At 39.5% G+C, this 16,528-nt stretch overlaps 1 protein-coding gene across 8 annotated transcripts in view; it reads left to right on the top strand.

Moving 5' to 3' along the window:
• Nucleotides 1-16,528, top strand: part of TBC1D32 (TBC1 domain family member 32) — a 167,106-nt gene that overhangs the window by 110,131 nt on the left and 40,447 nt on the right. For all 8 annotated transcript variants that reach the window (XM_054023051.1, XM_054023052.1, XM_054023057.1 and 5 more), the window contains one exon: nt 7,464-7,547. In XM_054023051.1, the coding sequence (XP_053879026.1) occupies nt 7,464-7,547 (84 nt within the window). The remainder of the gene's footprint in view (nt 1-7,463; nt 7,548-16,528) is intronic.

Consider the following 16,528-nt stretch of genomic DNA (forward strand, 5'->3'; position numbering starts at 1 on the left):
AGGATAGTCAACATTAACTGGGCAAAGAAACGGGGGCAGGTTTAGCTTCTCAATACACAAACTTTAAAGTCACAGGTTACCCTGCTCACTCAGGAACTTTGCTTTCAAAGCCTTCCGGATGCACAGCGCTTCCCGCTGGTCTCTTCTAATCGCCCGGCTGTCTGGCTGTGAGTAATCAGCAGCCAGGCTATTTTCCTCAACCTCCCACCCCGCCATAAAGGTCTCCCCCTTGCTCTCACAGAGATTGTGGAGCACACAGCAAGCTGCAATAACAATGGGGATATTGGTTTCGCTGAGATCACAGCGAGTCAGTAAGCTTCTCCATCTCCCCTTGAGACGGCCAAAAGCACACTCCACCACCGTTCTGCACTTGCTCAGCCGGTAGTTGAAGAGTTCTTTTTCAGTGTCCAGGGCGCCAGTATAGGGCTTCATGAGCCAGGGCATTAGCGGGTAGGCTGGGTCCCCGAGGATGACTATAGGCATCTCCACATCCCCAAGAGTTATTTTGTGGTCCGGGAAGTAAATACCTTGCTGCAGCCGTCTAAACAGACCAGAGTTCCTGAAAACACGAGCGTCATGAACCTTGCCCGGCCATCCCACGTAGATGTTGGTAAAACGTCCCCTGTGGTCCACCAGTGCTTGCAGCACCATGGAAAAGTAGCCCTTTCTGTTAATGTACTGGCTGGCCTGGTGTTCCAGTGCCAGGATAGGGATGTGAGTTCCATCTATGGCCCCACCGCAGTTTGGGAATCCCATCGCTGCGAAGCCATCTATGATGGCCTCCACGTTTCCCAGGGTCACTACCTTTGGCAGCAGTACATCAACGATTGCCTTGGCTACTTGCATCACAACAACCCCCACGGTAGATTTGCCCACCCCAAACTGGTTCGCGACTGACCGGTAGCTGTCTGGCGTTGCAAGCTTCCACAGGGCTATGGCCACTCGCTTCTGGACAGTCAGGGCTGCTCGCATCCGGGTGTCATTGCGCTTCAGGGCAGGGGACAGCAACTCACAAAGTTCCAGGAAAGTTCCCTTCCGCATGCGAAAGTTTCGCAGCCACTGGGATTCATCCCAGACCTGCAGCACTATGCGGTCCCACCACTCAGTGCTTGTTTCCCGTGCCCAGAATCTCCTTTCCACGGCATCAACATGACCCATTGCCACCGTGATGTTCTCGGCGCTGGGTCCCCTGCTTTCTGAGAGGTCTGTGCTACTCTCAGACTTCAGGCCATCACCGCGTTGACGTAGCCTCCTCGCCTGACTTTTCTGCATCTGCCTCAGGGAAAGGTGTATGATAAGTTGCGAGGCGTTGAGAGCGGCCACAACTGCAGTGATGGTTGCAGCAGGCTCCATGCTCGCAGTGCTGTGGCGTCCGCGCTGTCACTGACTAGAAAAGTGCGCGAACTGATTTCCCGCCGGCGCTTTCAGGGAGGGAGGGCGGGAGTGATGGACGGATGACGACAGTTACCCAAAAGCACCCTGGACACATTTTTTTTACCCAGAAGGCATTTGCGGCTCCACCCAGAATTCCAATGGGCAGCGGGGACTCCGGGAACTGTGGGATAGCTGACCACAGTGCACCACTTCCAATGTCGACGCTTTCCCCGTTAGTGTGGACTCACAAAGTCGAATTACTGTCCTTAGTGTGGACACACACGTTCGACTTTGCAATATCGATTCCAAAAATTCGATTTAAGTAAAATCGAACTACTCTCGTAGTGTAGACAAGGCCTTAGTAAGTAATCTGTAAAGGAAGAGATTCAGTGTAAAGATAATGAAATAAGGAACTTTCCACTACTAGTTTGTTTTAATGTGGCTCAAGTCAGCAGTGATCAAAAGTTGCTAAATTCTCAGGGTTTTTCCTTCTCATAAACTCTGTGTTATGAGTTTATAGTTTTTGATGACTGTAGTTCACTGAGTGTCAGGGTTTTTCTTCCCCAAGCACTCTGTAGAAAGGATAAACAAATGGAGGTCCACAACTCAAACCAGTAAGTGCATTTTATATGAACTTCTGTCAGTATAATAAAGATAAATTGAAATGTAATACATTTTAAAATAGATTTTTTCTAGCATCAAAATATGCTGACTTTTTCACACCTACTTTCTTGCATCTCTCACACTGACCTCCCAACCTTCTAAGCAGCTTTTCTTAAAAGTTGTGCATCATGCAGAATATAAAATAATTGGAATGTGTGCATAATCAATTTATTTGAATGCAGCATTTTTACTAGTTTGCTCTCTTTGCTTGGGCTATATGAAATTAGAGTTGAAAATTGTCAGTGTATCCTACTGAGTATAAAAAGAAACAAGCAATTGCGAAGAAAAACAATTTTAATCTCTAAAAAAGAACACTTGATGTTTTAAACAGTGAGCTTCCAAAGGAAAGGATAGAGATTTATTCTTTTGTGCTTTGTAGTGGGCCATATCCAATGTCAAAAGCTGATGTGCATTATTTTCCATAACATCACTGAAAAGATATCAAAAGTGACAACTGAGAATTTCAAGCAAATATTGCATTTTGTTAACATGAATCCAAAAGCTATATACTGTATAAATATCTTTGCATTGAACAGCATGGGGAATAGCTAAGCAAGAAAGTACCCATAAAAGCATATATCACATGGATTCTGGAAATGCATAAAGAAATGTTATGGTACATGAAGAGAACATTACAGCAATGGAAACTGAATTACTTGAAAAGCAATTTAATTATTCCCAAAAATACTACCACAAGATAATACTTTAACCGAGGAAGATACTGCTAACCCCAGGGTGCTAAAAGCTCTTGTTCAAATACAGTAGATCTGAATGGGGCTATTTCAGAACCAGCAAAATTCCAGCTAACTGTGTTGGTTTGGGAACACTTGGTTTTTAGTAAAATATATTTTATGGGAGACTTGGTATGCTGTTTGCTCACATGTGTTTTAAGAGTGAATAAATTTATTAGGATTATTTTTTTTCCTTTTTTTTATTTAAGAAGGTGAACAAAAGCAACAAACGTTAAGTTTTGAAGGGAATTTAGAGAAGAGAGTGTATGAAACTTTCTGTCCAGGTATACTTCTACGCACAGTACCATGAGAGACAGCAATGGAACAGTGGTTGTGTCTTGCAGTAGACTGTATTACTTGCAGTAATGTAGCAATACTGAGTTTGTATGCCATAAGTATGCCACAGTTTTATTTATTTTTTTGATCTGGTTGAAAAAAATGACCAATCACTGAATTGATTTTCATTTTAATGAAGATTTACTTTGCTCTGCAATATTTATTACTTCCGAAACCAGAGAGCTCTGGATTCCAGAAGGTGCCCAACTGAAAGTAGCTTCAGCATAAGTAGCTAAAGTATACTTGTAGGTGTCAAAGCACACAAACTACAGCAACTTAGAACAGCTTATCATTTTACATAAATATTATCTTAAAAGCAATGTCTTGTCCCGTGAAAGCCCTCAATTTACTTCATAACCAAGTTTATTTCAATACACTCCACTTACGTATTTTTTTCTCTCACAAATTTGATTGAGTTTTCACAGACCCCTGCTGGGCACTTAGATGAATACTTACAGATGGCTGAAATCAATTTTGTTCTAGAATTTGAAAAAAAAATAACCTGCTTAGCAGTTGAACTGTACTTCTCCCATTAACTCAGTCACTGAACTGAAGTATTTGGCTGTTGGGTCAAGCATGTGGATGCCTTCCAATAAAAAAGATCAAATTAAAATATTCTCTATTGACTTTAAATTTTGTGAATTATGCAATATTTTAATTTTGCGACATTGCTCCTATTTATTATTCGAGCATAACATATTTCATTGATCTGAATGTGAACAGTCATATATTAAATGTACTGTTACAAGTGAACTGCAAGTTTTCCCAAGAGAAACTCTTTAGTTTCTATATCTTAGTCTAAGCAGTAATTTTTTTTCTTATTTTAATTATGTTATGCTAATTGTGGCCCCAATCATACAAAGGCTTAAGTACAATGGTAGGGTTACTCTCAGAATGTAAAGTTAAACACACGCATATATTTTTTTCAATAGTGAGGTCCATGCTGCTACATTAATTATTAACATATTAATCTATATTGGAGGATTTACTTGATTCCAAGAAGAGGAAGAAGAAGAAAGCTTTTACAAATGTCTAATTTCAAAGGCAAATGCTGCATCACGGAGTGGCTGAACTATGGCAGCAGCAGCAGAAGGGGCTTTTATGTGATAGTTCTGAAAATAGTATTTCTTTTGAAAAAAAATACTAAACAAGCAACAGTTTGGCAGAGTTCGCCATCCTCAGGGATCCAAACTCCTATGCTCTTGACTAGAAAATACTGCAGTCTCTAAATTGATTTTTTTTCAGGTACCCACAAAATGAACATAAGGCTGTGCTTTAATGAGTCTCATAGAATAAATAAGCTTGTGCTGTCTACATTAATTTTTATAGAGGCATGATTTTAGGGAAAAAAGAATGATATTAAATATATTCAACCATCCTATTCAAACAGAAGAGGGAAATAACCCATTTTCTGTGCAGTCTCTATTGCTTTGTTGTAGTAAGAGACTGATCTTTCTCAATAAAAATGTAATGCTTCTCAATGTGAATTTGGTGTTGCAACAATCATCATTTTCTATACCAACTGCCACTGCATATACTCTCCTTGTTATTACTGCAGTGAAATCAATAGTGGTATAATTAAAGTTCTTGAAGACTTTTTTTGAGCTGATTCCTATGCATTAAAATTCCATATGGGTCTGTTTCCACAATGGGGAAAACTCTGGCACACAGAGTAGAGTCTGTAATCTTCCAGCAACTTCCTACAATATTTATAATTATGAGATATAACTATCTATCTCATAGAACTGGAAGGGACCTTGAAAGGTCGTTGAGTCCAGCCCCCTGCCTTCACTAGCAGGACTAAGTACTGATTTTTGCCCCAGATCCCTAAGTGGATTGACAAGACATAGATTTCTGTATGCAAAAATAGACAGTCTTTCTTAGTGGCATTTTTCTTCCTCAATTAAGGCATTTTTAAAAGACTGGATCTGTAAAAATGTGATTCCTATGAACCTTTTGGACAATTAAACCAGCAATGGGTATAATTTAATGAGAAAAAGATTAGGTTAAACAGTGGCTGGAGAAACTAAAAATGATTGTCTTTATGGTTTTTTAATTGTTAGTTTTAGGAGTGGTGAGGGGATATTGTAAATTGAGGATGAGATCAAAGCCTTTTTAAATCTGAATTGTCCTGGTGATGATACCTGGCTTTGGGTCATGCTCTCCTTGTTACATTTTCACTGGTGCTACCTTGAGTTTTTAATGTAGGTCATTATTGTTCCCTACATGAGATATTCCCATAGAGGAGATGGGAAAGCTTCATTTGCATTCTTCTGTTTAAAGTAGTGATGTACTTTGCCCAGCTACAGAAGTATAAAGGGACGCAGCCTCCCCAAACCTACAGGTAATTTTAAGCTTGAGAAGAGCCTGTGCAATTGCAGTGGCTCTCAATCTCTTAGTAGTTTTTCAGGATGCATTTCAGGACATGATCAAGAAAAGCAGGGTAAGCTAATGCTGACAGGGTGAGCACTAAGTTGTAGGCTATTATCGTACAAGGGAGGGAGGTACAATTCCCTGGGTAGTGTCAGATTCTGGGGTGAAATACAGACCAGTGAGGAATTGTCACCTCTTACCCTGTAATCCTGAGTGCCTCACAATGTCTTGCTACTGTAGCCCTCTGCCTGGGATACTGGACTTCCACTTACCCCCCCACCCCCCGCCTTGGTTAACAACTGGTAAGGTGACTCCACACTTTCCTCAGCCCCGAATTTTTCCCCAAAACGTGTTCTGAAATGTCCAACCTTGTCATGGAACAACCAGAGGAATGATAAGGTTTGTTGTCCTTTGAAGAGTCAATATACAACAATTTTTACGTTAACTGGAGTTACCAAACAGTTCAGTTCAAACACAGCACTGGGTTGGTTTAGATTAAAAATAAAGCAAGTTTATCTAATTCCAAAGAGATGAATATTAAGTGAGTACAAGTATAAGGATTAAAGTAAGAAATGGTTACAGGAGAAATAAAAATAAAATGCTTTCTAGCAACTAAAACTTAACAAGCTAGACTTGAGTCAAGGTAAAATCCTCACCATGTGCTTTCACCAAGATGGCTGACCGAACCCCTGGGCCAGGATCTATCTCCTCATGTGTCAAAGGGCTTTGTCTTCTTAGGTGAAAGGTAAATAACTTGGGGTTTCTTGGCCCCTCTCTTTTATAGTCCAATAAATCTTTTAAATGGATTCTTCTGACGAATATGTCAGCTAAGTCTATTCCCAGCAACTTGAAGGAAGTTTTCTGTTGCTTCTTCCCCTCCTGGAGTTGTCTGCTAAAATGCAAATTATTTTAGTTCCTGCTCCCTCCGGTGCAACTTAATGAGCATTAAAAAATGTCCTCCTCTGTCGTGATAATGTAGGGTTTGCCTCCACCACTTGTTAGCTTGATGGGTCTATTCACACGATATGTAAATACAGTCTCATTGTCTTACAAAGTACTATGGAAGTAACTCCTAGGTGAGGAAACTACATTCCTTTGTCTGAGATAAACTTGTTTAATACCTTTACCTAGTCTAGGGAACCTGGTCTTGAACATATGACAATGACATCCTATAAGGGGAATTCATACATTTACATATAATATTGGTATATACATTTTACCATGATGTTATTAACCTGCCAGTTATTAGTTTTCAAATGATATATCACAAGACATATTTTGTAGAGGGGTGCTTAGGGCCACGAGTAGTGACCAACTTCCAGCATCCTGCTTGACCCCACAATACAGACATTCAGAGTGGAGCACAATCCCCATGGGAGTTTCCATGGAAGGAGCAGATCTTTGAGTAAGATTGTAGTAATAATAAAGCATAGAAACATCCCTTAAGATTTGTTCTTTCCCTCTAATATCTAATAATATATACTGTATTTTTCATATTTTGGAAAGTTGGCCATTACTCTTGTATAAATATGCAAACAATTGATTTTGCACTGCTTATCAGAAGGAAGGACAGAACCCTTAAAGTGCATTGCCTCTTGTCTTTTGTCTTCAAGTAACATTTTTATCCACAGTCTACATCCACATACAAATGTGGTACGTTATTGTAGCCTAATTAGAGTTAATTTTCTTTGTATATTGAAACCATGTAACAAATTCTGAAGTAATCCTCGGAGGATCTAAAGATAATAAATAATTCCCTTTCAGTTAACACTGAATAGATTTTCAGTGAAGCTATTAAAATTTTAATTTGAATCAGGAATGTTATGAATCCAAGAGCACAATATTTTGAATTGTTTCCCCATACAAATGTGCATAAACATTCAGGAGTTCAAATTGCTTTAGTTGTCCACATTTTGTAATTTTGTTGGGTAATGTAGTTCCACATTCCATTCATTGCTGCTTTTAATGGGTTTTTGCTTATTACAGTTTTGGCAGAATTAATTGAAAAGTTTGTGTTGCATCTTTCTGAAAACCCATCAGAATGTTACTTCAGCACTGAAGAATATGAAGGTAAGTTTGCAGGCACTTCATATTTGAATTTAAAAGAAAAATAATCCATAGCTTTTTGACTATTAAAAAAGTAGCTAGACATCTTTAATATTCTTTGTTTAACAGTTCATGTAATCATTATTCAAATCATGGGGAACATTTAGTGTCCTTCTGGAACAGGAGCTGTTTGTGGAAGCATAGTATGGCTAATGTTAATGAAATTTTGAACCTTCTTGTAATATATGTACAGTACATAAAGAGAGATACAGAATAAATGATGGTGTGGTATAAAGGTTTTATGGATGCTTGTTTAGGAATTAATTACATAGGTGACTGAGTAATGCTGCCATTCCAAACAAATGCCAGTAAAACCCATCATGTATTGTTTATAAGTCACACATTTAACCAACAGCTATTTTAGAAATGTCTTAAATAGTTTAATTGCAACTGAGGGCTGGTTTTTTTTTAATGGCAGCCCTCCCTTCTAGTTACTGTGAGTCCATCTACATGTGTCAGGGAACTAAAAATACAAATAACATACTTTTTAAAACTCTAAGAATGACCCAAACTAACTTTCCCGTACATGAAATGCCAAGACTTTATAATTAAATTTTCTCCATACTAGAAGGAAATATTGTGTGTCCTATTGGAAAGCTGGTAATCTTCCCATTTTGAATGGTCTTAAGCTCCTTTTTCTATCCCTACTTGTAGACATGCCCCTCGTTGCTCACGGCACAAATTCGTGGGAGACCACTCTTTCAAACACCAGTGCCCTTTTATTTCCTTGTATTTTCCCACCTTCACTTATATACAGCTTTATACAGTTCGCTATCAGGCAGGTAGCCGCTTGCTCTTACAGCTAGCTGGGAGCAACAGGCCTTCACACCTCACTTTCCTGTTCCTCTCCTCCTACTTCCTTCCTGCTAGCTTTATAGGCCTTTCGGCATCAAGCTCACAGGTGTCAATCCTTTAGGGCTTTAATCAGCCACAGCCTGTCAGCTCCAATCTCTTCCCCTTACTGGGAGCTGAGCTAGCAGGCTCTGAGCTAACAGGGGCTGAGTCAGTGCCTTTTGGCCAGCACCATGTTACACTACTAGATCAGAAGATACCTTACCTTAAATCTGTTTCTTGTGTGATGTTGTCCATCTTGAACCTCAGTACAAGTTCATAGGGAGAATTTAGTGAAGGAAGAAAGACTTTTTTTTTGGCAAGGGGTTTGTTTTTGTTTAATTGCAGCTCTTGGAAACTACTCAGAAGTTATTAATATTTGAATAAATATTGATGCATATAGATTAGTGAGCAGAGTGCAGGTGAGTTAGTCAAATATAAAGGATAAATAAAAATCACCTGGCTCTGCAGTTTAACAGCATTTTTATCACCACAAAATATGTAGTATAGCATAAGGGTTAATTGAGAGCTGGTCAGAAAAAAATTAAGTAAGACATTTTGTATTAGAATTTGCCAAGTTGTCAAAATCTAAATATGTTGCAGAAATGGTTTGATTTTGCTTAAATTCTGACAGAACCCAAGCAGACTGCCCTGGAGCCAAGGCTCCTTGTATAGCTGGGTGGAGAACAGTTTATCAAAGAATTTTGAAAACTTTTGGTTTTATTCCAAATCAGAGTAAAGCCAAATTTAAAGATCTTTAAATCCTCCATGAAATGGAATTACCATTTTCTGCCCAGCTTCATTTATTTTTTGTGAGCTTAGGGTAGTTGTTATTCATGAATGAGTTTTATGAAGTAAAATTTTCAAAAGCTCCTGTGTCCTATTGAAAATGAATCTAGCTTAGCCTCCTAAGAGACTTAGGTACTTCTGAAAATTCTTTGCACATCATATCATCATGTATTTTGCATATACCATCTTTGTTACATAAACTATTTTAGGAAGGTTTTTTTTGAGATTTTTAAAACACATCATTGAGATTATTTCTTTATTCTCTTATTTACCATGTGTTCAACTGTGCTGGCTCAGAGACTGAGGAAAATAAAAACTACTAAATGTAAAATATTTCTAAAGATAAGTTGAAATATTTTTTCTTGATCAAAAATATCATGATTTTAAAGTTCTGTGTCTCAAGATCTTTTAGAGCTAGATGTAAGTCCTAAATTCTGTTGGAAAAGTGGGATTCAACCCACTTTCTAGTGATATAAAACTTACATGTATAGCCTTGTAGGGACGCAAGGTATCAGAATTCAGAGTTGTGACATTTGAATGTATAGAAAATCTGGGTCAGGTCTTAATGACTTAATGACTACTCTGCAATTAAAAACCTGTGACTGGCCCATGCCAGGTGACTCGGTCTCCCGGGGCTTGGGCTAACGGGCTGTATAATTGTGGTGTAGAAATGTGGTGTAGAACCCTGCAAGAGGGGAGAGTTCCAGAGCTTGGGCTGCAGTCTGAGCCTGAATATCTACACCACAATTAAACAGCTTGAACCCCGGAAGCATGAGTTAGCTGGCACGGGCCAGCCTTGGGTTTTTAATTGCAGTGTAGACACACCCAATCTTGCCTGTTCTCACCTTGGGCTGGTAGAAGGAAAGAGGGTTGTTCCACATTTCTGGAGAGAAAGAAGAAATATTTCCTTGATGGATTTATTTTCTTTTTTAAATGACATGCTTTAAAAGCTGCTCAGGAGTTCGGAATGTTAGAATACATGATACAACTATAAGCATGTGAAAAATTGTACAAGCCTAGCCAATTTATCACTTGTATATTGCCGATATAAATATATTATATTCTTGGATTCCAATCGCAGTTTTAATGATGTATAGAATTATGTAAATTCATGTGGAATTACTGTATGATTTTGTATTACTTTGAACAGAAATGCCAGGACTACAGCATGAATTAATTATCCACTCAAAACCATATATTTTGGGCTTTATTCTCAAAACCCTACAATAAAGCTGTGAATGAAAGAGGTTTGGATAATAGTTACCAGCTTCCTCCTGAGAGAAAAATCCTTCAAGCAGGCACTGTATCCTGGTCCCTCTAAAGTGTGGGAGGCTAGAAAGCAGGATCAGAAGACAAGCCCAATTCTGATCAATTTGTAGATAAGATGGAGTTTCTCCTGCACATGGCAAGTACAGCAGAAAGAGTGAATAGGCAAGGGAAATGTTAGGATGCATGTTAGGTTTGGGAAACATCCAACTTCAATATTCAGTAGGCTTTATACTCATTAGCTTCATTACTCAGAGCTGGAAAAAGTAAAAAAGTATGGACACAGCAAGAAAAAAAAACTGACAAAAGCAAAGGCGTCATTTCTGGGTTACCTTGGGTTTTACACTTCCTCACTCCATGGTAAACAACTCAGGTTGCATGACAGCCCTTTTCAGAGTTTCCCAGCAGTATTTTAACACAATCATTCTTATAAACAAAGCTAAGTTGGACACACATTCTTGGAACATGACTGAATGTTCAGTTCTCAAAACAAACATTCCAGTATACATTGTGTTGTTCCTTAACATTACTGGTACCAGGCTCTCTGAGAATTCATTAATCCGTAAAGCATTAGTTCTTATCAGTCTCTTTTCCACAGTTGTATCTGTGCCATTGTCACAAATAGTGATACCCCAATTTGTATTAGATTTCATATTCTTGCCCTGTATAAAGTCCTCCACTCTCTCTAGGTCATAAAACAAATATATTTGTTATGATTATGAAGAACATAGTATTAGACAATATTGTGACATACAGAAGTTTGAAAGTAACATGTGTAACCCTTCTGACACGTGGAGCCGGCAGCAACCAGGGCCGGGTTCAATATCTAGAGGCTCCTTTTCAACAATACAATACGGAACCAGCTCAAGCCCCACCCAGTAACCTGGGAAAATTACACACCACCCCTGGGTGCTTCTGAGAGACAATACTTCCCCACTCGCAAGCGTTGAGTGTAGAAAAGAAACTTTAAATTGAAAGGAGTGAAGTCACCTAACATTAATTAGGGAAAATGCCACAAGCATGATTCATAATAATAAAACTGTGAGCAGGACTCCCACCCCAGAGTACATGGGGTAGTGTCTTCTGCCTCATGTTCTTGAGTTCTACAGCCAACAGTTCCTTTTCTGTGCCTCTTACTACTCCCTCCTCATACCCCATTCACAGTGGCTGTCCTTGGTCTGTGAGGAGCCAGGGCTCAAAGGTGCATCTGTGTGAGTTCACCTCCCACCTGGGGAAGAAGGCACCTTGCTTGCTCCACCATCTGACCATTTGCTGTTGCTGGCTGCCCGGCCACCTGTGGTTCCTCTCTTCTGGTCACCCCACTAGCTGCAGTTCCTCTCTGCTGGCTGCCTCTCTACTATGATCTCTGCACATCAGTCTCTTGAGGTTTCACCCAGCTCTCAGTGTTTTTCAGCTCTTAGGCTGAGCAGATACGCTGTCCCACAACAAGTGATTGTCAGCTCTTTTGACATAAATAACAGAAGGCTCCTAATGGAGCCTGTTTAGTTCTATCTTTGAACAATGGGGAGGAACAGGTAAAATCAGACCGGGGATCCTTAGGGAGAGTCCACACCTCCTGGCTGGGATACCTGTCCCCACCCCTCTTACTTTCACAGGGGTCTGGCATTAGAACCCCTGGCTTCATGAGGTCCTTTCAGCTGAGGGTGACCCCCTCATTTGGGACAGGTTAAGCACAGTTCTGCTCCCATTTATTTGTACAATAAGGGCAACAACACTCATAACAACAGTTCACTACCCCTGCATTCAGTACTAAAGTGATTTGTAACCCAACACCAGCCAAAGTTGATCACTTTGAGCAACACTGCTCTATCTGCTGGATATTTAGGCAGAGTAGGTGTGGTCATGATTTTAAAGTTCTGTGTCTCAAGATCTTTCAGAGCTAGATGTAAGTCCTAGATTCTGTTGGAAAGGTGGGATTCATTCATAAATATAATTTGCTCCTGAAGTTTCTTCCCCCTCCCAGCTAGCTGTCAGGGGAGAACTCATTCAGACCCTGCTTACAAATTAATACACTTAAAGGCAAAAAATAAGCCCTTTTCCCCTCATATGCTATGAAATGAGTAGGGCCAGGCAGAAAGCAATTTTGTTCCTTGAAAGCTTTCAAGGTTTGGAACTTGTTTTTGTTCCAGTGCTGAATGAAATGGGAATCAGGACCTATGCTTCCATGACAAATTTAAATGTTAGGTTCCAGCGGCAAAATAATGAAAGAAAAATAGAAACCCATGATCATTAGGAACTGAGTTTCCTTTTCTCTTGGATATGAAGTTTGCCACTCTCTGATTGATCTGATAATGAATGACCACCTTAATACCCAGACTTTCCAAGAACCTCTATTAGAAGGTGCTTTGGAAGAATTTTTCTAAGAAAGGGGACAACTAATTCTTGACCAAGACTAATTGTATTGCTTGTGTTACATGATATTGTCATTCCTTCACTAGCCTGTTAATGCAATCTGAGCCAAGTCTTATAAATACTAATATTTAATACAAAAATAAGGAATGGCTGCTTCCTTACCAGCTAGTGTTGTATTAAGGAATTAGCCCATGGGGTGTGTGTAAAAAAAGAATCAGCCCAAAACAAAAACAAATCAGTCAATCTACAGAAACAAAAATACAAGAATTACTACGTAATATTTAACCAATAATGTATAAGTAGATTTTAGGATCACATCTCTTCCCAAACACTCTTCCACCTCCACCTCCAAATAAGCTCACAGAATATCTGATGGATGGTGGTATGCTTCATCCTCCCTCTGACGTTACTCCTTGGGATTTGAACATTGAACAACAGAGGCTTTAACAGAAGCCAGATGTTTTATTTTAATAAACAGAAGCTATAATTTGTATGAAAGTAGTTTCAGTACAATGCATGGATACTCAGTGTTTATCATGTTCCTTGAAATAAGAAATTTATTATCTTTAAAAAAATGACAGCCCTTAGGTAGCTGAAATTAGAATAACACAATCATCCATCTGTTGTGGACTCCCTCAGGATTTCAATCTATTGTAAAATTTGCAAATCTAAAAAAATCAAATTAGGTTGGGTTGTTATCCCTTCAAAGATTAGAGGAGAAAAAAAAACAATAAATCTTTATGCAGTTGCAATACTTAATTATAAACAGCAACACAAATCTTAACTGAAGTTAACTTTCTAGTATCAGCATTGAAAATGGACTCTGATTTGTACTCAGATGAGAGCACATGCACATAGTATGGCATTACAAGTTAATGAATTGTCTCTATCCGCTTCCTGCCACTGGTACTTTCCTTTTTGCTTTTATTTTTCCTCTGATCTAAATAATGAATAGTCTAGAGCTAAACCATGGCTCTTGTAGCAAGTGTAGCACTGAGCAGGGCAAGGAATGGGAAACTGCAGTGGTGGTGGAGGGGGAGGTATAGCATCTCCAGAAGGGAAGAGAGACCCCAATCTTGAAATAACCACTTCCTATACTTGTAGCACAGATGCAGTTTTCCCTTTGTCCCAATGCTGAATTCCCAGTCCAACCCCCAGCCAGACATGTCCTTCTTGGAATATGCCAGTAGCTCTAGCAGCCTCTCCTTACATGCAGGAAGTACAAGCAACCTCATTATGGCTGCCTCTATCACAGTTGCACTGGGCTGAGGAATTAAGTGCCAGTCCTCTGTTCCTCTCCTTCTCCTACCTGCTCAGGAGCAGAGACAATTTGATGCAAAGACTAAATCTGCAGTTATAGTTGTGTGGACAATACAGACAGCTAGCTTGGGTTTAAAGAGCAGCATAGAGGGTGAGACACGGCTTGGCAAGTAGAGTGTCATAAATACCTGAACCCTTATTGTATGTGTCCTGCATAGCTTTTTACATGCTCAAGCAGCGTCTCCCACACTTACAATGCTATTTTAGCAATGTAGTATGCTTCTGCATACCCACTGTCAAAGCCTTTCCCTGCCTCAGCCAAAGGCTCCAGCAGAAAGGAGAGGTTTTGGTAGTAGAGAGGCAGTGGGGAACGGCTCTGGCAGAGGGAAGCCTTTACCTGCTGCTTCTCCACTTCTGGAGAGTTTCCCTGCTATCTCCTCCCTGCTGGAGACTTTCCCCTCTGCAGTGATACTGGAGGTAACCTGCTTTTCACTGTGGTGTGTAGCTACACATGTAGTGCCTGTACTCAACATACCACCATAAGGGAATGCCTGTACTGAATACCATAGAGTGTGAGGTAAAGTTTATTATCTAATAATTTCTTTCTGTTCTTAACATAGTCCATTAGTCCAAAATACTTGGTTAACTCCCTTCTTTAGAGGTGAGTGGGAGTGGCTCAAGATGTTGATTAGCAATTTGTCCATTTAGCTCTGCCACTTCCTATTAATACCCAGACAGCTAAAGAAAATCCTTGCACAAGTTCAACTTAAGTTTAATGTTATGAAACCTAATTTAGTAAATAAACCTTTACAGTTAGTAAGCACACCACCAATTTCCTTCACTACTGATAGGAATTCTTGTTGGTTCGAAGTTTGTGTTCTTTAAGTTATTGCATCACGACAAATTGTGAATCCGATTCTTGCTAGAGATACATGCCACATATGCTTCAGAGTATGCTTAGCATTTCCAATCAAGAAATATCGTTGGGGAAAAATCTCTTTCAGATGGTATTGGTCATTTCCTTTTCCATTGAAACTGATCCTTGACCTTAGTGACCTTAGCCATCAGAGTTTGAGATCCTGAAACTTATCAAATGTAATGAACTGTTTATTTTCTCTTTTGGTTTTGGTCTAGGTTTTCTAACTTCGAAGTAAATAATGGTTTATAAAAAAATACGAACACCACTACCTAAAAAACCTAGTTATTTTCATTTTGGTTTTGATCTTTTCTCTTCTTCCCTTTGGTTTTACTTTTGCTAGCAGGATGTCTACGTAGCAATCACCATTTAGTGTATTGTTTACATGTTTGGAAGGGGAAAAAAATCTTCTGTCTGGTTGTATCTGCTTATGCTCAGAACTGGAAAACTTGTCTGCTTTCAGGAAGGATTGAGGAGGAATGATTATATAGATTTTTTTCTTATTTTGGGGGTGCTTTTAGATTGTTTTTGCTTTATTTTATCATTTCTTAAGTGGAACCACAGGCCATTCAGAGATGGGGGAAGCTTTGTGTTTTCTAAAAGTATCCCAATACCCCTGTGGATCTGAAATGAGAACAGACTTTCTTGATTTTTAATTATTGTGAGACATACAATTAACGAATATTGGGGGAAAACCTTTTAAGTCAGGCAGTTCCTTCTGGGACTCAGAGTGGATGCTTGTCTGTTTGCCAAGATTACATAGTACCCACTTGAAGATCTGGGAGGATTTTTCTGCTCCTTGCTATGCTTCTGCGAAGAGATTTTCGCAGAAATGCACTTTAAATCATTAGCTTAAGGCACTTTGGAGTGTGCCCTCGGTGCTCTAAAAAAGCCCATTAGCTTCTCTACACTAACTCCCCGTGTGCACACTCTGACTGTGCAGGGAGCTGCTGCACACCACCTACTGTGGGCTTTTCCCCCATGTTGACTAGCCCTATGTGTAACTGTAATCTGAGCAGAGACTGCCCTGAGTGTTCCTTGTACCATTTTGTGGAATCCTGGCTATATTGTGCGGAGGAGGCCTTGTTCTGCATCAGACTTGGGACCCTTTTCTCTGGCACATTATGGATTCATGAGCGAGAACAGGGTAGGCATAATTCCGTGTTTGCTGAGGATTCAGTAGCTGCCTCACAAATGGAACACTTATTTGCCTTGGAGCTGTGCTTGTTTGTGAGCTCTATCATGGTGTTGCATAGTGGGGAAAGAGGAGAGTATCAGTAAAGAGAGTTCTAGCAAGATTCTAGTACAACACACCAAAATAATCAATCCACATGTAATACAAATAGAGATTTATTTTGTATAAGAGGTAAATATCAAACATGAATATGGACTTGTAATAATGTTTTTAAGAAATCAGCCAATTAATGAAAGCTTGACAGGGTGGGAGGGGGTTGGCCTTTTATTTATAATTGTTTAAAATAAAAAATACAAATATATGTTAAACTGCAAC

This window comes from Malaclemys terrapin, chromosome 3, assembly GCF_027887155.1.
Source record: "Malaclemys terrapin pileata isolate rMalTer1 chromosome 3, rMalTer1.hap1, whole genome shotgun sequence".
NCBI lineage: Eukaryota > Metazoa > Chordata > Testudines > Emydidae > Malaclemys > Malaclemys terrapin.